A 24,799-nucleotide genomic window follows, 5' to 3' on the forward strand; every position below is an offset into this window, starting at 1 on the left:
TCACTCGGTTTTCTAGGACAGTCACGTTTGATATAAATCCGCTATTGTGAAATATGTGAATGTAGATAAATGTATCTAACTGAAGAGATATCGTCCATTCGTGTGCACTTACATATGTTGAACGTTTTGCGGTTTTAAATCCACGAAAAAAGAAAGGAATCAGGAAACAACAAATGCATACATGGAAGAGAGAGCTATCGCTGCCCCTTTGGGTGAATATAAAGCTCTTATAACAAGAGGAGTTACAACACCAACAGCACATTGACGCGGCCATTACAATACGCGACTAATCCGTCACGTCCCGTGAAAGAACCGAGAAGAGAATATCCTTTTGTTTGTCTGGTGGAACTGAAAGCTGAAAACTTGGCAAATATAAAAACAAAACATCACCGATAACCATTGAACTTTCTAACAACGAATTTGCAATCTTTATTCTTTATTTTTTCCTCACCGGCTTCCTTTGTCATTCTTAATCGGAGTAAAAATAGGATTAATTAAATAATAAGTTAATTGGACTAGGTTATTGGTCTACAATACTCTAAAAAGTTTCGTATCAAAATGTTAGTTATTATTTGCCTTCTGAGACATGAAGGGTTAATTAGCGATATACCATAGGAAGAGACAGGAATGAATAAAGAGGAGCAGGGGAAGTTCTACATTAGATTATTGTCCCTAAATAGTTATAGGAGATGTAGGACACAGTATATAGGAGCTGTCTTGTACAGAGTGTTATTGTAAAGCCACAATACAGATATGTTTTCCATTTATATACTTTGGTTAAGCTGTTGAATCGTCCCTGTATATAGTATAGTATGACCGCCTGCAAAAATTCTGACATTTTAGGTTATATCAAAGAAGTGACCCTGCTGTACAGAATATCTTAATGCTGTGGTAAAATGTTGAAATTTTCGGGCAATTCGAGTATTAGCTTAGGACAGGAAGGAGTGGGTTATTGGTCTAAATACTCTTCCGAATATGATGAAGATGATTATTACGTTTTCTTGTCATAAAGCCGTATTATAATTATTATCACTTATGCGTGTTGATTGGATCATTATTTCTTGAACAATAATCTATATTTACTGATTTTCTCATTTCATTTGCCGTAATAAAATAATATATTTATATACATAATACGTACATATTACACCACTTTTGTTAGAAGAAGGTCCCGTGTCGAAGTTGTGTTTTGCTATCGAGTCGTTTTAGTCAAAGGGTCGTTACGGTCCTTAATATTCACGAAGACTTAACGGACAAGAACGGTAGCGCGGCTCTAGAGTCTCGATACGGCGAAGGTGACGGCTCTAGCCGCGCACTCTATATGCATCCAGCGTGCTTCTTCCATTCCTTCTGTTTATCCTTTTCGAAGCCTTTTTCGGCCCCGATATTTATTGGACGGAATACGTGAATAAAAATCATCAGCGTTCTCGTCGTCTTTCTTTATATGTATGGTATCTATTGCTTCGATGTGCTTTGCTCCTGCGGATTGCATGTCGAATTCTCTGATTTTCTTCAAATCTATATACAGGGTATTCAAATTTTAAATACCTTATGCAGTATATTGCAACTTTGAATTATTTATTTATTTTAGACTGTCGCAATTCTTTTCCTGTTTTTGATTAAATTTTATTTGAGAAACTACTATCATATCCCATTAATTTATTTTATCGAACATAAAAAGAAAAAAGAACATTTAATCAGTCAGAAATTGAACCTTAGCCGCCCACGTGGTAGTGGAGCTTTTTCTACTAATAAATCTTCGATACTTCTTATAAAGCTCATCTAATTTATGGCGTTTTCTACCGGTCATCTTCATCATAAGGTCGTCAGTCCTCGTCGTCGTCTCCTATCTTTATATTCAGTCTTTCCCTACTTTTTCTTATTTTTGTAATATTTCTCTAATATTTACTTCTCTACATTGCAACTTCAGCTCTATAACTGCTTGTAGCTCTTTATACACATTAAGTATCACGAAGTATCACTGATATATCTCTCATTTTCTACCGGTATTAAAATAATAATTAAATTTTGTCACCCTTACCGTCACATGTGTAAATTTATGACATATTACTTTTCCAATGATAAATGCTAAAAAAATGGCACCAGTAATTTCGATGTTCATTTATTAATAAGAGAAAGTAATTAAAAGAAAATAAGTACCCAAATTGTAACTTGTGTATACCTAATACTTTAAGTAAACCTTTTCCGTCACACTTATTAGTTTTTCTATGCTAACCAAACAATCTTACGCAGATCGCTGAATAACTGTTAGGCAGTTTCGTTGGTTGAATTAATAAAATTCATTCATTAACAGATTGCATGCATGAAAACAAGTTTATTCACGTTTTTAAAATTAATTGTACAGGAACCTAGAAAATGACGACGCTTTTTAAATATATTAAAACATTGTACAGTTATACACATGTACGTATGTTGTTGTTACATGTGTGGCAAAACAAAGGCCTATCTCTGGCAACAACAACAATAGCTAATTAGTATTCTGCAGAAGCCTTTTTGACGAGAATCGCCTAGAAGGAACTAGTCACTAATACCTACAACAAGTATTTTCTGAGAACTTCCTTAAACCGTTAGTTTCAGGAACATTTAGACGCAGGTGTAGCAATAAATTTTCATTTGGACTTTTGGAATTGTATTGAATTTCCTGAAAATCTTTTTCTTTGCTTCATATGATTTTTTTAACATTTTTTATCTTTGGTTTCTTTATATTCCTTAAATAAAAGCTTGCAATCTACTGTAAATATCTACCCTATATTGTTACTGAATGTTTTCGGCGTTCTCAAACCTGTACCTACGCTAACATATTCATCATCATCATAAAGTCGACAGTCCTAAGACTGGTTGGACACGTACCTCCACTCTTTCCTATCCTGAGCTAATCTTCGCATTTCCTTAAAACTAGAACAACCCACATTCTTAACTATTTGCGAACAGAAATCTAATCTAGGTCTACCTCTATCCCTCCTAACTCCTGTTTCTGCCTCTAATATGTCTCTGACTAGACCTTTATACCTGAGAAGGTGTCCTACTAATCTATCTCGCCTATATCTTATTGACTTCCATAGAGTCCTCTGTTCTCCTATTCTTTCTAATACCTCTTCATTTCTAACCTTTTCTATCCACGTTATCATCATCATTGGCCTATAACACCAAATTTCGAACGCTTCTAACCGTTTCTTTTCCGCCGCGCCCACTGTCCATGTTGCTAACATATTAAGGATAAATAAAATGGTTTAGCAACATTAAAAGAAAACGGTACTTAACCAGCATCTGACGCAGCAGACGAGCGTACTCAAGATATCTACACAATATGTATGTTTTTAAATGTGTGCATGTATTTTAATATATGATTGCATCTTTTAAATACGACAGCATGTGGGTGGGTAGAAATGGGAAAATTCGTTCGCATTCGCCGCAACTAACGGGCAGACGGGATGCGATTGTTTTACGTTTTGTTTCCTCGAAAAAATGTTAATGGATTCTCTGTTCGTTACTGTCAACAACCTGACGTCGTTGTTGTAACAAGTAATAATTTATTGCATAAACACCTTCCATTGATGAATGCCAATAAGGTGCAGCAGTTGCTGTCTAGAAGGAATAGGTGACAACTAACTAATCGAAATTCAATGGAATTCAGGTGGTCTATTAATCGGTACGAGTTTTTCGTGTATGTAGAAGTGAGAAAGACGAGAACATTGGTGCAGCTTTTTGACAATTTTTGGAAAATGCTTTTCGAACTGTACACATATTTTATAAATTATATCCTTCTTTCAGGAAGAGTAATTAAAATTAAAAATAAAGGTAAAGGATTAGATGATGGCCCCCACCCCCCCAATGGGGTGGGGATGGGGGGATCGAAAGAGGAGGTCTTCCCCACCACTGTACCATAAAAAGTTCGTGGGGGTTCAAAGTTAATAAATATGCCAATTTTTATACATTTCTAGGCATGTAAATATTTATATCGTCATTAAACAATATTCAAAGGTAAAACTAATGAAAAAATACATTAAAATATTGAGAAAGTTATATAAAACATTATTTAACTATCTTTGTCAATAGGTTAGGTTAGGTTATCGGGTTTTGTTCAAGTGACCACCCTCTTTCGATCCCCCACCTCCACCCGCTTGAAAATATTTTTTTTATTGAATTTTATTTGAATTATAGTGTATGAAAATTGTCAAAATAATCAACTTTCAACTGATCGCCGCAAATTTTTCATGGGGTTTTACTCGGGTGACCACCCTCTTTCGATCCCCTCTACCCTCTTTCGATGTCACCTACCCCTACCCCCATAACTTTTTATGGGGGTGAGATCGCCACGAACCTTTTATGGTACAGTGGTGGGGGAGACCTCCTCTTTCGATCCCACCCACCCATCTAGACATTTACCAAACAGGGTACTCGACCCATCTCTAATTTAAATCCGACCACTTGTTTGTATTTGTTTGGTTCCACCTCGAATACGTCAAAATTTGCGATTTTCAATTAAACGGTAAGATTTTGGATATATATCGAAAGTAGACCTTAGAAAAACCTGTTAATTGAACGTTTTAATCGTCAGTTTATTCCAGTAGTATTGTACCATCAACTATCCGAGTTATATTGGTTTCAGTTGCCACACTTCTCTTATATGAAAAGAACACCACCCATCGTTAAAGTTTCGCAAAAATTTCGAACTGATTCTAATTTGTGATAGCTGAACCCTCGTTGCCATTACGATCACGCGAACAGTAGCTGTTTGGATACTGCAAAGTCCAATTTAAGTTGGCAGAAGACACGGACGGTGGTGTCGCGATCTTCGGGTGACACGGCGTGGCGACAACGTATTAAAGCCGTTAAACAAGGGGATAACGGCCGCAAATGTGCCCGGACTTTATTCCAGAGATCCGAGAGGGGATCGTCACCACGAACGCTATCATTGTCACCTCATCCACGAACCCGATTTCTACAGGGTGATCCGTTATTTTTTCGTGAGCCGAGTTCCAAAAAATTAAAGCAAAAAGAATGAGCTTTATTATCTAAAAATATTACACGACATCATCATTATCATAAGGTCGTCAGTCCTAAGACTGACTGGACACTCACTTCTACTCCTTCCTATCCTGAGCTAAAAACTTCGCATTTCCCTAAAACTAGAACAACCCACATCCTTAACTATTTGCGAACAGTAACCTAATCTAGGTCGACCTCTATCCCTTCTAACTCCTGTTTCTGCCTCTAATATGTCTCTGACTAGACCTTCATGCCTGAGAATGTATTCTACTAACTTTTCTCGCCTATTTTTTGACTGCCTTAGAGTCCTCTGTATTCTCCTATTCTTTCTAATCTTCTCTATCCATGGTATCCTTATCAATCGTCTATAAAACCACAAACTTTGAACGCTTCTAACCTTTTCTTTTCCGCCGCTCCCACCGATATGCTTCGCACCCGTACAGCACCGTGCTCCAAACATACACATTTAATAATCTTTTTCCAATTTGTAAATTAACCGTTCGCGAGCATAGAAGTGACTTCTTTTTATTGAAGGCGACTCGACCCTGCGCTATTCTCTGCTTTATATCCCTACTACTCCTTCCGTCCTGACTTATCTAACTTCCTAGATACCTGAAATTGACCACTTAACCTAATTTTTCGTCTCCTATCTTTACATTCTTTCATTCCCTACTTTTTCTTTCCTTGTATACTAGTATTTTTGTTTCATTTTTATTTATTTTCATACAGTACTGATCTGTCAGTACCGCTTCCATTTCATTTAAAGCTATCTCTAAGTCTTCCTTGCTAGATGCTAATACTGCTATATCATGTATATCTATCCCTACAGTTGTACCGTCTTTAATGACGTTGATCGCGTCTTCAATGAGTAGATTAAAAGTAGCGGGTGACAGTGTGCATCCTTACAAGAGGGAAAATTTTACACCGCTATCATTAAATAAAGTTACAAAATGACCAGTTAAAATCTGGCGACAGCCCCCTCCTGGACACTAAATTCACACCATCTAAAAGCTTTAGTATTTAAGGAATTTATTGTAAATATAACTTTTGTACTTAATGGGTAGTCGCACTCCTGAAGATGTTTCGAGAAACTTGTCCAAGTGTAGTTTATTCTATTGCAAAATGAAGTTTTTTAAACTCTCTATACATTCCATTATATCTTGCTTCATTTTTGCGTTATTTTTTGTTATTCTAATGTCCTGATAACATTTATTCAGATTTTACCCTAATGTTGGGCCAAGAAAATTATACACGCACGTCAACAAACCACCTTGTATTTTGGTATACATGTATGTATATATCCTATCGAATCAGGTGGTCGTTTCTGGTTAAGCTGGTTCTCTTGTCACCACTTTCCGAAAGGGTTATCACACGTCACCAGATTAATTTATTTCTAAAACGTTTTTCTAGTTTTTGTTTTTTTCCGCTAACCAATCCACCGCATCCATTAATCGTCATTGTAGTTAATTACGATTGACTGTTGACAGGAATCGACTACTATAAGTTTATCTATGGACGAAATGAAAATGCCACTCAGTTCACTAATTTCTATCCCATAAATAATTTTCTCGATTCGATTTCCCATGTTTGATGATCTCTGCATTAAAATGAAAATTAGAGTTTGATCAACTCCATAATGTTCATTTTAAATCAGACAAAATTTACAAGATAATTTGAATCCAGAGTTATGTACCACATTTCTTTTTTATAAATGAGGCTTTCTGCAAATTAGATATATCCAGGTACCTACTACAATTGTTGTAAAGGGAAATAATACGAACTATGCTGATTTGAGACGTATTAAAAGCAGAAACAGAAGTTAAAATATGGGAAAAAGTAGTGGTGCCCAACCAGCCTTTGGGCTGAATATTTCATGATGATAACGACTGATTAATTATTTATTGATTAAATCATCATCATCATAAGGTCGTCAGTCTTAAGACTGGTTGGACACGCACCTCCATTCTTTTCTATCCTGAGTGATCTTCGCATTTCCCTAAAACTAGAACATCCGACATCCTTAACTATTTGCGAACAGTAATCTAATCTAGGTCTACCTCTACCCCTCCTAACTCCCGTTTCTGCTTATAATATGTCTCTGACTAGATCTTCATGCCTGAGAAGGTGTCCCACTAATCTATCTCGCCTATTTCTTATTGTCTGTCCTCTGTTCTTCTGTTCTTTCTAATACCTCTTTTCATTTCATTCATTTCTAACCTTCTCTATCCACGGTATCCTCCACCGATTCTGTATGTATTATTCTAAAGTGTCCACTCCAGAAGTCTCCAGCTTCGGACCAACAAATCCTACCATATCTAAATCTAATTTATTAAATGCACGTAGATATTTACACTGAAGTAAAATGCGTGTAATATTTTTCATTTTAAAATTCCGTAATACGTTCGTCGAATACGAAAATGCCGCGGGTGGATCTGACCTGAAAAAAAAAAAAATAAAAAAATAAAAAAGGAACTAACAGTTATTAAACTGGGAGCAAATTGGAATTTTATTGCAATTTGCCGGCCAGATAACCACCACCGTACGTTGCGCGAATTTACATTTTCACATGCATCTATTCGACCCAAAAAATGGGTTTCCCCTGGATATGAAACCGTAAATGAAATACCAATCGAAGCATTTCGCGTTCGGCCTCTTCCTTTCCCAATAACTTTGCAAGACACGTTCTCCTGTTAAGAAAACTCGTCGTGATTGATGACCCGATAAAAAATTTAAAAGTTTCTACTATCGATTGGCATCGCTTCAACTAAGCGGCGCCTTCGACGACGCCTTAGTGCAGCACATCTCGCGACGCTGCATAACGTCATATAAACTTCGTGTATCTATCGTCCATTATTTATGTGCATGTTTTTATAATTATATGGTCATGACTCAATCATTATTTTTCTTCCTTCTTATCATCGATACTAGTCGAGTTTTTATCTCGGAACGTCTTAAACATAAAAGAAATTGTGACGTCTCTTTTCGTACATTATACATAGAATATACATACCAAACATTACTTACAGTGTCACATTTGAATGTTCGGTAAAGGTCTAGATGTATAGAGGTCTAGTTATGGGGGTTCAAAGTTAATAAATATGCCAATTTTTATACATTTCTAGGCATGTAAATATTTATATAGTCATTCTTAAACAATATTCAAAGGTAAAACTAATGAAAAATACATAAAAATATTGAGAAAGTTAGATATATTAGGTTAGGTTAGGTTAGGTTTTGTTTAAGTGACCACCCTCTTTCGATCCCCCACCTTCACCCGCTTGAAAATATTTTTTTTTATTGAATTTTATTTGAATTATAGTGTATGAAAACGCAAATTTTTTATGGGGTCTTACTTAGGTGACCACCCTCTTTCGATCCTCCCTACCCACTTTTGATCCCCCCTACCCCACCCCCATCTAACCCCCATAACTTTTTATGGAGGTGAGACCGCCACGAACTTTTTATGGTACAGTGGTGGGGGAGACCTTCTTTTTCGATCCCACCCACCCCTCCGGGGGTGGGGGCCATCATCTAGACATTTACAGAATGTTCGATTTTTAACAATACACCAATAATTGAATTAAGTAACAGATCTCATTTTTTGGTTCCGTATATCTGAATGAAAAACGGAATTCTTATTGTATCACTCGTGTGTCTATCTGTCCGTCTGTCACAGTCAATTTTCTCCGAATCTACTGGATTGATCAAACTGAAATTTAGTACAGATCCGAATTTCGGTGACACAAACACGGACGCATAACGTATATAAATTAATTTTAAACATGGGGGTCATTGTTGGGGGCCAATAGGGCATTAAACTTGCAAACTTACCGTGTGACATATAGAATGAGAGGGGTTGTTGTAGGGGTCTCAAATATATTTTCTTTATAATTTGAAAATACAAAGTTATAAAGATATTTAAGAAAATCGATAAAAAATGACCATTCCCCTTATTTCCGAAATTGCTGAATCTAAAATTTTTAAAAAAATACAGAAAACAGTTTTTTACTTGTAGATTACAGAAAAATTAACAAGAAGTCAATGGTCTGAACATAACGTAAATCTTTTAACAAAGCAGTTTTGTGCATACAAATTAACATTTGCAGTTTGAATGTATGAGATTACATGTTTTGTTTTACAACAATGTTAAGTTGGTTTTCGGGTTAAGGTTCCGTACGTCCAAATGAAAAACTGAAGCCTTACAGGATCAGTCGTGAGTCTGTCTATCTGTTTTTTAATAGAAAGTCAGCTGAGAGCTCGGGTGCATGTCAAATACAACTCCATCACGGTTCCTTAACAATTAGTTTCTAATTTAGAAGACTCTTGCGAGTCCAAAAACGTTTGAGAAGAATATACTGAGCAGTAAACATATTTACATATTAAAAAAGAGAACTTTTGTGATGTCCTGTCAACTGTTTCACAGGAGTAAAAGTTATTGCAGGATGTTCAAAGCTTTTTAAACAAATGGATGGTGAAATTATTTACGAAGTATGATATTATAAGATTCTAAAAATAAAATTACAAAGTTTTCCGGCCGTAACTGTAACTTTCGAGATGCTGTAGAAGATATACTACATTATTTGCAATAAACGGGAGTTATTTATATGTTCTCCTGCTGATTCATTTTTCGAACACAATCCTGTTGGCAAAAACGAACAAAAACAAACGAAACCGTTAAAAAAATCGACCTACCACTGAGCGAAAATTTTGCAACAGGCTGGCCATGAGGTCATCAACTCGAACAGATAATTGAAAATAAGTGTATTGTTTCGCGTTTTATTTTCACTTAATACATATATATATCCGTACATGCATACGTACAATGCAGTAAAGTTTTATTTATAGTCTGTGAATCACATATTGCGTCGATGAAAAAGTGTGTCAGCACTGTAACCAGCGTCAGTTAAAATTTTTATGATTTTTTAACTATCCGTGCGCTTGTCCAATGTAATTCCAGCAGAATAAAGGGCGCTCTTTCACGATACTGTCGCAATAAATTTTATGGCTTCAGATTTTTTAGCCCCAAAAATTCCGAATTCTAGCCTAATAAATATTTAATAATTCAGTTTACCAGCATCATATTCGTTCGATTTGTTTCAATCGGGATGTAAATCCTTTTAAATATTTCTGTTGAGTTAGGAAGACCATTATGGGATCATAGTATAAATAACGTACAACTGATGTTTTGTTCATAAATGGTAGGTAGTTCATGAGATAATCATACGGTATTGAAGAAGATGAAAAAATGAAACTAAGAATCCATATGGGGAATGTTAGATCATGTTACATCCCCATGAATATGCGCGGCTGTATATTAACTTACCAATTAACTACTTACACGGTTTTTATTACATGCGATTTTTGGGTTTCTATAATCATCATTATAAGCTAGTCAGTCCTATGTACTAACAGAGAAACATGCATCAGACGACGATTCTCTAGACTCTAGATGTCCTGTTTATGCTCCTGTATCGAATAACAATAAATTTAATTTTCTCATATGCTAAAATTTTTTTAATTTGTTTCACTAAAGCACAATTTGTACAATAGAAGTTCTTTTCATTTGTAGCATCTTCGTATTTAATTGATGAACACGCACCTTCATTCTTTCTTATCCTGAGCTAATCCTCTCATCCTTAACTATTGTGAACACCAATCTAATGTAGATCTACCTTTCTTTCTAACATGTTTTTAATTCCCACGTGTCCTACCAAGCTATTTCGCCTATTTCGTCCTCCGTTCTCCTATTCCTTGCAATACTTCCTTATTTCTACCCTTCTCTATCCACAATATCCCCATCATTCACCTGTAACAACACATTTCAAACGCTTCCAATCTTTTAACCTTTTCTTTTCTGCCACGTCCACCATTCACGTTTCGCACCCGTACAGCGTTAACCAACAAATAAATTAAAAAAGTTAGTCCAGATCATTCTTAACAATCTCTTATTCAAAGATTAGCCCACAGTGATAGACAGACAGAAACACAAAAATTCTTTTTGGACATGTATACGTTGTACATAATCATTATGTATTGGTTTTTAAACAACTGTCCTTTTGGCGTAAATTTGTTTTTAATTCGCGTTGAATATCATTTTTTTCGTTACTTTTACTATTAAAAACCGTAAAGTTCTACTGAAACTTTTATTAAATTGATATCTCGACATTAACATCTTATTATGCTGCAAGAAATACATGCATACAATGTAATTGCTATATGTATAACAATAAAATTGCTCCATCAGGAACGTACTTGGCAGTAAAACAGCATAATTACAATGTTCAACAGCAAGTAAATTAAATGTTCGTATGCGTGAGGTTTCAGGAATTACTACCTACTGAGAATCGGCACCTCTACTAATTATGTAACGTAATTGGTTCTTTTTTAGATTTGCATTCTTGAAAATCGTGGCGCCATGTGTTGCATCGATTAAATGCGAAGATGCTACAAATGGAAACAACTTCTATTGCACAAATTGTGCTTTAATGAAATAAATTTAAGAAGTTTAGCATATAAACATTTTCTACATTCAAATAATCGCTTAAAATGAGAAAATTCAATTTACTGTTATTCGATACAAGGGTATAAACAGGACATCTAGGGTCTAGAGAATTGTCGTCTCTCTGATGCATGTTTGTTTGTTTAATTGTAGTATACTTTTAAGGATTTCGGGATAATATAGTAATCTATTGTTAGAATATACCTTTGACGTAAAATCTACTTGAGAATATAAGTTTACAATTATTATTACAAACGTATGCTCTGATGTATAATTCTGCTTAGTGGAAATTAGAGGAAGTTTGAGTAATTTTGTGTCACTTAGTGTTTTCCTTGCTGAAAGTCTCCGTATTCGTACAGTCTTCTTATATCATGCTGGAAAAACGGCTAATCATATGTTGGGTACTGCAAATTATGGCTTAAGGTTTTTGGGTCTCTCTTATGAGACTGAGAGAGGTACAGAAATTTTTGTCTTATTTCAAGCTTTCGACGAATTTTTCAGTTTTCGCACTGCTGGCAAGTGCCCTCGTCCTTCTAGTGGAAGGATATACATTGGCAGGTATGTGCCCTACTGGCAGGACCAATTCCTCTGTACAAAAGTACTTTTAGAAGCGGTTCCGGCAGGACAACTGCTAGCATGTTTTTGTGACGTTTACAGTATTATTTGAATAAAGTGTACCAATTGCACTGTTCAAATTTGGACGGGTTCTATACTATAAAGACAAATTTTGAATTAGTCCTTCCAAAAATTATTGAATAGCAAATAAATTATAAGAATAAAGAAAAACTTGTGTAGTAATCTGGGTATAACATTTATAAGTCTATACTATTTCATAAAGTATAAGAATTTGTCTATTATTAATACGTTTTGTAATTGTAGTTGTAAAAGTAATAATTGTTTCTCATTTCCTCTTTTACAGCTGGACTCAGATCTAGTTTTTGATAATTTAGAAGATCCTAAGACCTTTAGTCAAGACAATAGTCATAGTGTAGTTAGAAGAAATGCGAACAGAATAGATTCTAGTCAAGAAAGCGAAGACGACGGATGGTTTTCAAGTGCCTTCAGACGAGTAAAACGGGGTTGGTTTGATGATTGGATATCAACTACCACAGAAAAATCGGATGTTGATTCTACAGATGTCACCACTGGCGATCAGGTAAATTGTTCATCATCATCATCATAAGGTCGTCAGTCCTAAGACTTGTTGGACACGTACCTCCACTCTTTCCTATCCTGAGCTAAACTTCGCATTTCCCTAAAACTAGAGCAACCCATATCCTTAACTATTTGCGAACAGTAATCTAATCTATGTCTGCCTCTAATATGTCTGACTAGACCTTCATGCCTGAGAAGGTGTCCTACCAACCTATCTCGCTTATTTTTTATTAACTTCCATAGAGTCCTCTGCTCTCCTATTCTTTCCAATACCCCTCATTTCTAACCTTTTCTATCTTCATCATCCGCCTATAACACCACATTTCGAACGTTTCTAACCTTTTCTTTTCCGCCACGCCCACTGTCCATGTTTCGCACCCGTACAACGACGTGCTCCAAACATACACCTTTAAGAACCTTTTTCGAATTTCTAAATTAACGGTTCGCGAGCATAGAAGTGACTTCTTTTTATTAAAGACGACTCGATCCTGCGCTATCCTTTGCTTGATATCCCTACTACTCCATCCATCCTGACTTATCTGACTTCCTAGGTATCTAAAATCAGGTAAATTGTAAACAGCTTAAATATCTGCATTAGTAAGAACAATAGGTTTACAATAACAGAAAAGGATTTAAACAAAAAAATCATTAGTAAGAATACTTTTAATTAAATTAGTTCGGTTGAAAATAAACACTTTCATGCTGTTCTGGTTCTGGTGTATTTTACAAAATTTCCGTACCGTACCGCCATCTCGTTTCCAATATGATTAAATTTGTTTTGTCGTATATTCCCTCGGGATCAATACGGCTACGTTATCCTTACAGTTTCCTGGTACCAGGAAGCGGTGTTTCCAGTTGTCTGTTGCATAGCTACTGAGACAGAAAGATTTTCCAGCAAAATAAAAATCTATTTGATTCTGTTATTTAATTTCCTGTACTTCATAAAACATTTTCTTTTAGAAAAATAACTTTTTGCGTAATTTACTGCGTAAAATTAAACATTGTTAAATACTACCGTTCAATAGATAGATAGACGCTCTCCATACTTCAGTATATATTCTACCAATACTTCAAATAAATACATTTTTTTATTCCAATTTTTCCTTGAAGTCCCTTTCATATATGCTCCATACTTTCCTTAAGACTGCGGTTGCCTGTTTTTAAGTTTCTTATTTGCTCTTCGTTTCTGTTGTTCTTCTGTATGTACCTAGTCTTGGTAGGTGTACATTTTTACTTCTTCAATTTCTTTTCCTTTCTATGTAAATATTATCTTTTTCGTTCTTCCACCACCTTTGCTGCCTCTCATTATCTTTGATTTATGTGTTCATCTCCAGGCCTGTTTCTATTATGTATCTTCCCATTTTTTCATCACTTCTATAGTCCCCTTTCGCTCTTAACCATCAATACTATATCATCCGCGTAAGATAATGTCCATACTATTACTCCCATTTGAATTTTCCTCATTGTATATATATATATATCCGTAAAAGCTACCATGAAAAGAGCTGTACTCAAGGGACATCCTTGTCTGACCCATTTGATCGTGCTAATTTTTTCATTGATTATCACTTTAAATAATGTTGCTTCATATATTTTTTCTATTCTTTTCCTTAACTTCATATTTATTCCTTTTTCTTCCATTATATTCCATATTTTCTTTCTGTTTATCCTGTGAAAGCTCCCTTCATATCAGCAAAAAATAGGAAAATTTATACTTTTTGTTTTCTTTATTTCTTCAATTTTTGCGAATATAAAAGTTAATAATAATAAATCTCCTCTTATTAAACAGGTCATAGAATCCACCGATGACCCCGATCTCACTGCTGAATTTGCAAACAATGTAAGAAATCAAACTAAATCACCTACAGAAGCCCAGTTCATGTAAGTTTTCTGTTATATTCATCATTTTTGAGTGTTCCATTATTATATATATAAACTAATACTTACAGAACCGACGATGAAGATTTGGATGTAACATCAGGAGAAGGTTCGGCGGTTCCACCTGCTTTTCATCCAGGTGGTGAAAAGCCGCCACAATCGGGAGATAAACCTGGTACGAGACATTCGTTAATTATTAATATTATAATATCATAGGCTTGCTTTGTTAAGTGAAAAGTGCGAAAATTAATAATATTGAAAAGTAAAATAAAAAAAATATTTGAACTAAAACAAAATTTAAATATTTTTCTTCTTTTCTTCTTCTACACAAAGTAATAAATACTGATTTTATTATTTATATGTATAACGGTTTCTTTAATTAATTTTTATTTTTCAGTATATTACAGAGTGGCCTTAACTGTCTTCGAGCCCTTTAGGGAAGAATTCAGAGACCACAGAGGAAGCTTGTATACAACTCTTTCTGATGAAATAGCTCGAGCAATAAACGATGTTTACCGGGATGTACCTGGTGAACAAATGGCTCAAGGGGTTGTTAATATTGAGTAAGTTTATTTTCTTAAACCATTTCTCTCTCATTTATTTCATTTTCTCAGTATTGTGACTTTTCTTTCACAATAAAGCCCCGGTATTCTTAGTTCATTAAAAACGAGTGCGGTACAAGTGTCACACGGCTCACGCGTATGTGCCCAAATTTACATGTATTTTCTTGAAAATGGCTGTGAATGGAATCACATGAAAAATGCATGTGTCTATATGTGTAGAAAATTCAAAAGCATTGAAAAAGTTCATCGTGGCACTGTCCACACGAGTAAAAGTGCAGTACTTAGTGTTAGTTTAAGTAGTCAGGAACAGTTACGGAAATTTATTCAAGATCGTAATAACTGCTTTCTAACGGAATAATTGTTTTGTCAAAGAAAAACTTATTGTTTAAACTGCACCATTAACGAATAACTAAATAGATAAATGACTTGGGAAACTATATCAGTATGCACAAAAAATATTTGTAATTCTTTACTTAATTACGAAATTCGAACGTAAACAATTTTACGATTTTTTTATCGCTTATGGGGATGTAGTTTTACTCGGGACATAGCATTACTGTAGGGATTTTCTTTCTGACCGGATCTAATAGTACTTTTGTGCTTTTAGACCACGACCAGCCGATTCATTTTCAAGCAAACTGTTTGTGGATATTGCCTCAGTGGGAAATAATGATCACAATGCAGTTAAAAACCATTTATACGACTACATACAAAACTACCACAAACTTGGAAATTACAGGGTGTCTACCGATGACTTCAGCTTCAGACAGTTCGAAGGTAAGACTGCTCATTTCGAAGAAGTAAAACATCTATACGGACGCTATAGTATACGAAATCCTGTATATTATGAAAAGGATATGCTGTTTTCAGTGTTTCATTTGATCGAGTTATTTGTAAAATAGTTTTGGTTTTAGTTGCATTATTTTGTTTTAATTTATTATTTTGTATTGCGATCTGACGGTTCGTAGAAAGTTAAGTTATTATAAAATAACACTACCAACATTTTTTTTTGACGTTAATAATGTAATTTTTATTACGGAAAACTCGTTCAAAAAATATAAATTTTCATTATTTTCCAAAGAAAAAACAATCGGTTTGTTGAATGTTCTCAATTACTTCGGGAGTTTATAGAAAAAAATACGTATCTTAGTATGAAAAAGAATGCAAAAGTGTGTTCTGTTTCTGTACATATTTCCACGTAAAGAAGCAACTACCAGTAGTAGTTTAATTAAGGAATATTTGACATAATAAAATCCTACATTTATTTTCAACTTATTTTGTTATTGTAAATAAACCCCCGACTGTTAAAAATGAAAATCTTCTTTAAAGTATCACACTGTCTTGAAAATGAGGTTAATAATGTAGGTACATTTTGACATAGAATATCTAGTCTGATAATAATATGATTGATTTTTCTCTCAATAAAGATTTACTGGAAATATTTCCACTAGCTATCACACTATTAATCTGATGGAGACTTCTTATTTAATTTAGATCCTCGCATACTCATCCCATCAACATCACTTTCATTTGATTTCCTGAAACCCTATTTCCTTTTACAAAATTGCGTTTCCTGGGTTAAATATTATCTCAAATACTAATGTTGATGTATTTCTTTATTATTTGCAATTTTATGTAGTAACTAATGTTAGAAGTGTTATTTTATAGACGCCATCTTGATAAAAACCGCCATATTGATAAAAGCCGCCATTTTGTCAGGTCCCAATACTTTTATTTGGTTTTATTGTTTCTTTTTCTATTTTTATTTTCGTTAATTTTGATTAGCTCCACCGCCATTACCAATCGTATGTCAGGTAAACGAGTTGTCTTGTCGGGATGGGAATCAGTGTGTACCCTCTAACTCCCGTTGTAACAGTATAAGAGATTGCAATGATGGATCTGACGAAGAAGGATGTCCGGGTAGGTTTTCTTTTTATTTTATTTATTTGTTTGTTTACTTATTTTATCACAGAGTTTCTTTTATTAACTGCTTTATAAATACACTTATAAAAGAGCGAAACCCTGTGTATATATGCCGTGAAGCGCGCTTTACATATTTAATTATCTACTAAAAATACTATAATACTTAAGTAGTAATTAATAAAATGCCTTATTAAAACAAATTAACATAATATACGAAATAAGGTAAATAGGATTTTTATAACACAATGCAACAACCTATGTCTCACGTGAAGTACAATTTATTATGATTTTTGGTAATTTATTAAAAATATTTCTATTCGTTTCAATAGAATTGAATACTCATATTTTTTTGCTCCTGATTACAGTAGGACAATTAAAAAGATATTCAAGATAAAAAAGAATCTTGTTAGAGACATTTGTTAATCGAGAGACTAGAACGCAATTTAAATGTTATTGTAAAATCATCTCGTTGCATCTAAGGATTAGTTGTTTTCTAGGATTTTAAATTTTAAGTCAACCGTCCAGTAAATTAGCCAATTTAAATGCGCATTTCAATCACTAAAACTACTTACAATTCAAATGTTAAAGTTACAGTGGAAGAAAAGTTTGTCAATTATTGCATTGCAATGCAATTTATTGAATGATTGATATAGTAAAGTTACTAGGATTTTTATTTCTGTCGGGTGTGGCAAATAAGGTCAGCAGCCACTGTATATTGAGACTATTTAATAATAGAAATAAAATTGTTCTAATAATCTGAATCTAAATATTCGAGAGAATTATGAGGTTTCCATTTTGGAATATAAAATGCTAAAACAAATACTATCCGTAGATTTAGAAAAACAATAAGTATGTACATATATATACTTTCAAAATTATTTTTTCACAAAGTTGCTAATTGAAACAAAATATTAAAATTTTTAAGACATTTTTTAAAACTGCATAATTTGCTTGCTTTGCTAATATTAAACGAACAGCAGAAGATATATTATTTCTGTGACCTTTCGGTAATGCAATACATAAATTTATACCAACCATTACTTAATTAATTAATTAATTAATTAATATAGATAGGGACAATAAATTAGTTTAAAATAAAATATCTACTATTTTGCATCATTAACAAAATTTAGTAAACCGTTATTTAGTATTCTTAAAACTACATAAACACCACAAATACGAATGTTAATTAATTCACAATATTTACACGAATCTTGTATCTACTATTAGTTTTATTAATTATGATCTGCAATCTGCTGCTTCTTATGCGCCACTACGAGGTATGAGCTCTGGTTTCTTTTATTGATGCACCGATAGTCCTAATTCGAGAACGGGATATTTGCTCCTTGCTTGACTAGTTGTTTCTCGAGTTATTTGTCTTGATCTTAATCACACACAAGCATCCTGTTTTTGATATTTGTCTTGGTTTTTAAGACAATATAAGACAACATCCGGAATTGCTTAATAAAAAGAACAAAATACATTTAATCAATAACTTCAATATTACCTTCAAAATGGTATCTATGTAAGTGATGCTGCACACTTATCTTACCTATCCATTTGGAATAATCTCTGGAAGTTTTTCCTTGTGTTACGGTTGGAGTCGGAGTTTTTTCCTAAGTTGCATCAATGGGTACAAATCTCGCTTTCAGATGCCCTATCAACATTGGAAGTAAAAAAATGTCGTTTGGGGCAATATCCGGGTAGTAGGATGATCGAAGATGTGAATTCGATTCATTCAATAAACGTCCAGGTGTGCTCGAGTATCTACCCTAATCCTTAGATATTGCCCCAGTCGGGTATCTGAAAGGGAGAGATTTACGTCCCTTAACACAATCCAGGAAAAATTCAGGTTTACTTCCAGAGGGGCAATCATACAGGTTCAGATAGATACTGCTTGCAAGGCCTACTGATGTTATACATAGATTAAATGTTTTACTTTAAATTTTTATTAAAATTTTGGCTCGTATCTCATGCAATATCTTAAAATCACTTACATACCTAATCTTGTATAATAAATGAGCTGCTTTGCTTGATAATAATTATTTAATAATGCACTGTAATATTTGCACTATTAGATCAATTTCAAAATTGTAGTAATGAAAAATGTCAATTGTACAATAGTTTTTGTACTTTATTCTTTTGTAAACCAATGAGGACATAATCGGTTATGCACTCCCGTAAATTCAAGTGATCTATTAGTGCAAATAAAAGCGTATCTAACGATGTTAATTATACTGTAAATACAAGGCATTAATGACGCTAAAAGTACTTACAATATACAATGCACAATAATGTAAAATTAATACCTGTTACTGTAACATCAAATGAAACTGAATGCAAGCACAGGCTTCCACGATTATTGCTGTATTTTTATATCACATTCTAGTCAACATTTTTTGAACTTGCTATAAAAAAAAACTAAAACAACTAGGAAAAGAAACTACACTTTATTTCAACTGCAAAGTATATAAATTTTCAATAACATGATTTTTTCCATCATATGTTTTATAAAAGAATATATACGAAGTTGTTGTTTTAAAAGATCCATTAGATACATCCCCAGAAATTTAATTTGTCCTTGTAGTTCTCATGATTTTCAATCATCTAACAGTGCAATAACATTGTCAGGCAATAAAACTAGTTTTACATAGGATTTCGTAAATGTAGCGCTGGGTGACTAATGATATTAATTTTATGATGTTTCATTTTATTTATGATTCTGAATTTTATTTGCAAAGTTTTTGTCGGAATGTCATCGTAAATTTGTTTTGTAATGTTGAAGGATGTCTAAACCTTATTCTTTTGCACCTTGAAAATATCATATTACAGTAAGAACGGAACAAAAAATTGTATTCCTCTTCATTAAATGTAAAACCCGACCCACTTTGGTTAGTAATTTGATATCAACTTAAAAATTTTTTAAGTGTTGTTTGTAAGTGTGATGAAATGCCACAAATATGGTGTAGTTTCAAATTTCTAGTACATTAAAAGGAAAATTATAAGCAAAACGTATAAAAAATATTTCTAATCTAAAGTCTATACAATGTACAGAAAGAGGATGATAGGTAGAATACAAATGGACGAATGTTAATCGTATCTCATATCAAAGGATCAATTTATTAATGTCCACTTTGATGTGTAATTGGTACGCCAAAGTATAGACTCAAATAATGAAGGCAGATGTCAACAGTATTATTTGAAAAAATTGGACCTTTGAATCCATAGACACAGGGGTTTTATGGGTAAGAAGCTGTTATATCAAAAAACCCTTAAAAAAGTGTTTCATGCCAAAAGTTCATTAATTGACGTCTATACACACATTACTATGAGGAAACTGAGGAAACCAACTTAACTTGGTGCCCCTTGTTTATATTCAATTATAAAATTATCAATTTGGGTACATATTGAGAATTGAGAAGAGCATTATTTTTGGATCGATTTAATGTGGTATAATGTGAGATACAGTTAGAACTCAACGAGTTATCCGACACTAAAGTCACATATTTATTCTGTCTATAACCTTCTGTATATCAAGTAATAAAATTGCTTGCTTTATTTAGTTTTAGTATTGTAAGAGTCGTGTGTTTCTTATTTTAAATGTTTGTATGATGCACATGCACGTATGCATATACTAACAAATACCTAATTAAGCCACTTTTTAATTTTGGCATTAAATACTTGCCTACTTGACATTTAAAGACCTACGTCAGTAGACTGATTTAAAATAAACCAAATTCTTGGAAATAGTTTACACAAAAATGAGTTCTCTTTTCCCTAGAAAGTTTAAAGAAACATTTATTTGAATAATGTACGGTTACATATGTACCCAAACAATTTGGTGAAATATTGAACCAATTTGGTTTTACATACTTTTTGGAATCCTAACTAATAATACATATAAAAATGCGGTATATAGAATAGGGTACTTTTTATACAAAAAAAAAAGATAGTGTTCCTGAGGGATAGAAGTTTTTCTTTTTCATGTATCAAATTATTGTATTTTCAATGATCTTTGACAAATATCTACGACATCATAGTGAGCGAAGCCGCGGGTAAAAGCTTCTAGTTTATATTAACTTCCTTAAAGTAACGTGAAATATTTCCAAGAAAATCATTTGGTTATTCTCATTAAAACTGACAAGAGTAATTGTTCATTTTCACCAGGCTCTGTCTAATTGTAATATAACTTATTAAGAAAATAGTTACCTAATGAAACTGTTCTATTATTAAACATGCATTTAGCGTAAAAACAAAATCGATTTGAGGACAGTTTTGAGAAATGAAAATAAAAGCAAAGATATAAAATTTCTGTTCTTTTATACTAAAATTTCTGGAAATTTATAAAAATTGTATTCTATTTGCAATATTGAAAGCTCAGGAGCAAAATTGATTAAATTGAAACAGCAGAATAATGTAGAACATTTCAAATAGACCTTGTCAATTATCATTAGAATTCTAAAAATTAAAAAAAAATACAATTTTATTTTATTGTACGGAATACCAAATGACCATGCACCTTATCATTGTTGGAAGCACTTACCACCATTAACAAACCATTCATGGTATATATATATCTATGTATCTAACTTGGAAAATGTTCACTCATCTCTAGAAATAACAACATTTAGTCCAAAAGAAACGGATGTAACAGGAACTAATGGTACACAAGAATTTAGAAATGAAACCCAAGAAACCCCATCAAGACCTCCTTCAAAATGTCGTGCTGACGATGTCGTCCGATGTGGTGACACTTCCCATTACATTTGTGCTGACCAAGAATGCGATGGATATCCAGATTGTCCAGACGGAGAAGATGAGAAAAATTGCCCCGCTGGTACTACTTATATACATACATAAATCATTTTGGTGTTGGTTTATATTATATACCTACTAACTTATCGCTTATGGTGGAAGGAGATCGACTATGTTTTCGTCAAATCATTTTCTCTTTTTCGAAATATTGCATTTCATATTATAGAATTTCCATTCAAACTGAAGTTATTCCCGTAGGAATGTGATGTTAAGCTTGAAGGGTTAGGTAGTGTGTAGTTCTTTCAAGTAAAATTTGATAAACGAATACGAATAAACGCAAAAACAAAATTTATATGCGTTAGATAATAATTAAATATTTCGACGATGTATTGCGTTTATCAAATTTTATTTATTAACGAATGTCATAGCGAAAGAGGCTTTTCTAATGATACATTGAGTATTTTGGGAACAATCACAAAAATTGTTCTTTGCATTTGTATTTGTCTTTGTCTGTTGAAATATTATAAGCCAAACAATATTCTTGTTAGAATGATTTTAAACGGTTTTGTACTAACACTTAAATTTAGTGAAAATGAAATATTAATGTATGTAAATTTCAGCATATCTATTAATTAAACTTGACGATCCTTTCGCCAAACTTTGGTTTCAACTTCTGATGAAATCAAAATTTAGGAAAACGATCGTCAAGTTTAATTAATAAATCTGTTGAAATCTACATTAGTATTCCATTTTTTCATAGCGATATACTCTAGTCTATATAAGTAGACATCTTTAAATTAGTATATTATGGTGGGTGTATTTTTTGAATCTGTAGAAAGTCAAAACTGTATTTATTTAATTCTGTTGGAAATTACAAGACATTAAGTTTTATAAATTTTAGATTGGTTGGACGATTGTCAATTAATTGAACTGATGCTGTTCAGATTCGGGTCTAAAGACCGTTGTGTGTTGGGTTGCTCCTAACGTTTCGCTAGCAGGAATGGCGAGCTTCTTCAGAGAAACATTAGGAAGCAACTTCAACACACGACAGCATCAGTTTATCAGATTATCAATTAATTATTTGCAATCATTGATGACATATATTTAATTACTGCAATTAGATGAATAAATATTGAACGTAAAAATTGATAAAAAAGTTTGCAGCAGATTGATTGATTAACTGTTTTAATTATTTATTGCTAATTATTACTTTAGTAATATCCGTTGGATCGAAATATTTTCTATCAATGACATACTCTCGAAATTAACTCTTGTGTTTATCCTGGGAGTATCGGTTATGACGTTGCCAGGGAAATCCAGGATATCTACGATTCCTGGAAATTTTGATATTACGTATTGGCGTCTGTTTCAGTTTGTTTCTTTTCCATAGATTGCGCCGAGGGAGAGTTGAGCTGTGACTTAGGCCGTTGCATTCCTGTCAGCAAAAGATGCGATGGAGTCGATGATTGCACGGACAAAACTGATGAAATCTATTGCCGTAAGCATTTGCATGCTCTTATTTATTTAAACTTTTATTTTGCACAAAAGGTTCAACAGAAATATGCGGTTTTATTGGTTTAACATCCTATTGAAAGATTTTTGTCCAAATGTTAGATGACATCGTTAAAAGCAATGTCAGATAAGGTCAATGTTTTGGCAGGAAATTAGTTGCTGTAAAGTTACCATTTAATAATATATGGTACAATTACGACATCGAAGAACTTTCAGCATATTCTGATATTTAATTTTTATAACATAAGAAATATATGTATAAACAGGCAAATAACAACACATCGTGAGTACTCTTGACAGTAACATTGACCTGAGCAGACGGTACCATGTATCGATTGCTTAAAAATCATTGATTGGAAGTGCTTAAAAATTACTGCCTGTTGTTATGATTTTGTAAAAGGGCTTTTCAGCCCGTTGATTCAAGAAAATAAATAAATAAATAAATAAATAAATACAGGGATGTAGGTCTTCACGGAGATTGTTGGATAATGCAGCAAAGATTTCACTTTTAAACCATGTCGTTTATGTAAAGTCTTCCAACGTTTCGTACACAGGAACATGAAGAGTAAAGAAAATTATTTGTAACATAAAAGCTAAGCTAAATTAGCCAATACTTAATGATTACTTAACTATAATTACCGTAAAACTTTAATTAAGTATAATGATTTTCGAGTTGATTGTAATTAATTTGTAACAACCTGGTAAGGTATAAAAGCCTACACCAGAATTCCTAGTTACATAAATTCAAAATGTTCCTAAAAATGAAAGCTATCTAGAATCGCTGCAATTTATCTGCACTATGAACTAAAGTAACATTTCTAAATCATGAATTTTTATCTATCATTAAAATTTATTATATTGTCCCAGTATATTTAGTAATTTTCAGAAAACACGATTCAACATCGAACTCATTGAATGAAAAAACAACGTCTTAGGGTCTTCTTTAATTAAAATTTATTGATCAATTACTATTTTTATATAAGTTGTAAATATCGCTTTCCGCAAAAGTTCGTCGATGTTTCGTATTAAGCTTTTCATTTTTTAATCAAAGCGATACTTCAATTTTTCGTATAAGCGTTTGATTGATGCTTATGAAGGTATCTTATTTTAGAAGAGGGGTTGTTCATCTTCATTTTAGCGAGCAATATACAACTTAGTTCCTAAATGAAGCGTTCACCACGTGTTTCTTGACGCCAATCTGTAAATTCGGAACTTTTAAATACAGCTAAGCAATTATATTTTCGCTGGCCAATAACGAAACGTTCAACCCGATAGCTAATTGTTGTATTTGGAATTTGGGGCGCTATTATTCAGCTACACTATGATAGAAATAGTAAATACATGCAGTTAAAAAGCAAATTCAAGTTTGTATATTGTAATCTGGTTGCAAATTAGTTTCCTTTATAATTAGGTATTAATTCACAAAAATCTCTGATCCTACTCTGAGATAAAAATACACAATTCACGGTGTAACTGCTTCCTGGGATAATTTTCTTAATAATCT

At 33.2% G+C, this 24,799-nt stretch overlaps 1 protein-coding gene across 1 annotated transcript in view; it reads left to right on the forward strand.

The window, feature by feature from the left end:
• LOC108739763 (basement membrane-specific heparan sulfate proteoglycan core protein-like) overlaps nucleotides 1–23,364 on the forward strand; it is a 118,983-nt gene extending 95,619 nt beyond the window's left edge. Inside the window, exons 2-9 of the mRNA XM_025975844.1 lie at nucleotides 12,429–12,665; nucleotides 14,454–14,545; nucleotides 14,614–14,717; nucleotides 14,940–15,105; nucleotides 15,713–15,882; nucleotides 16,891–17,025; nucleotides 21,644–21,865; nucleotides 23,174–23,364. Coding sequence (XP_025831629.1) covers nucleotides 12,429–12,665; nucleotides 14,454–14,545; nucleotides 14,614–14,717; nucleotides 14,940–15,105; nucleotides 15,713–15,882; nucleotides 16,891–17,025; nucleotides 21,644–21,865; nucleotides 23,174–23,364 — 1,317 coding nt within the window. The remainder of the gene's footprint in view (nucleotides 1–12,428; nucleotides 12,666–14,453; nucleotides 14,546–14,613; nucleotides 14,718–14,939; nucleotides 15,106–15,712; nucleotides 15,883–16,890; nucleotides 17,026–21,643; nucleotides 21,866–23,173) is intronic.
• Nucleotides 23,365–24,799: the final 1,435 nt, after the last annotated feature.

Source organism: Agrilus planipennis, unplaced genomic scaffold (assembly GCF_000699045.2).
Source record: "Agrilus planipennis isolate EAB-ADULT unplaced genomic scaffold, Apla_2.0 scaffold54, whole genome shotgun sequence".
Lineage (NCBI taxonomy): Eukaryota > Metazoa > Arthropoda > Insecta > Coleoptera > Buprestidae > Agrilus > Agrilus planipennis.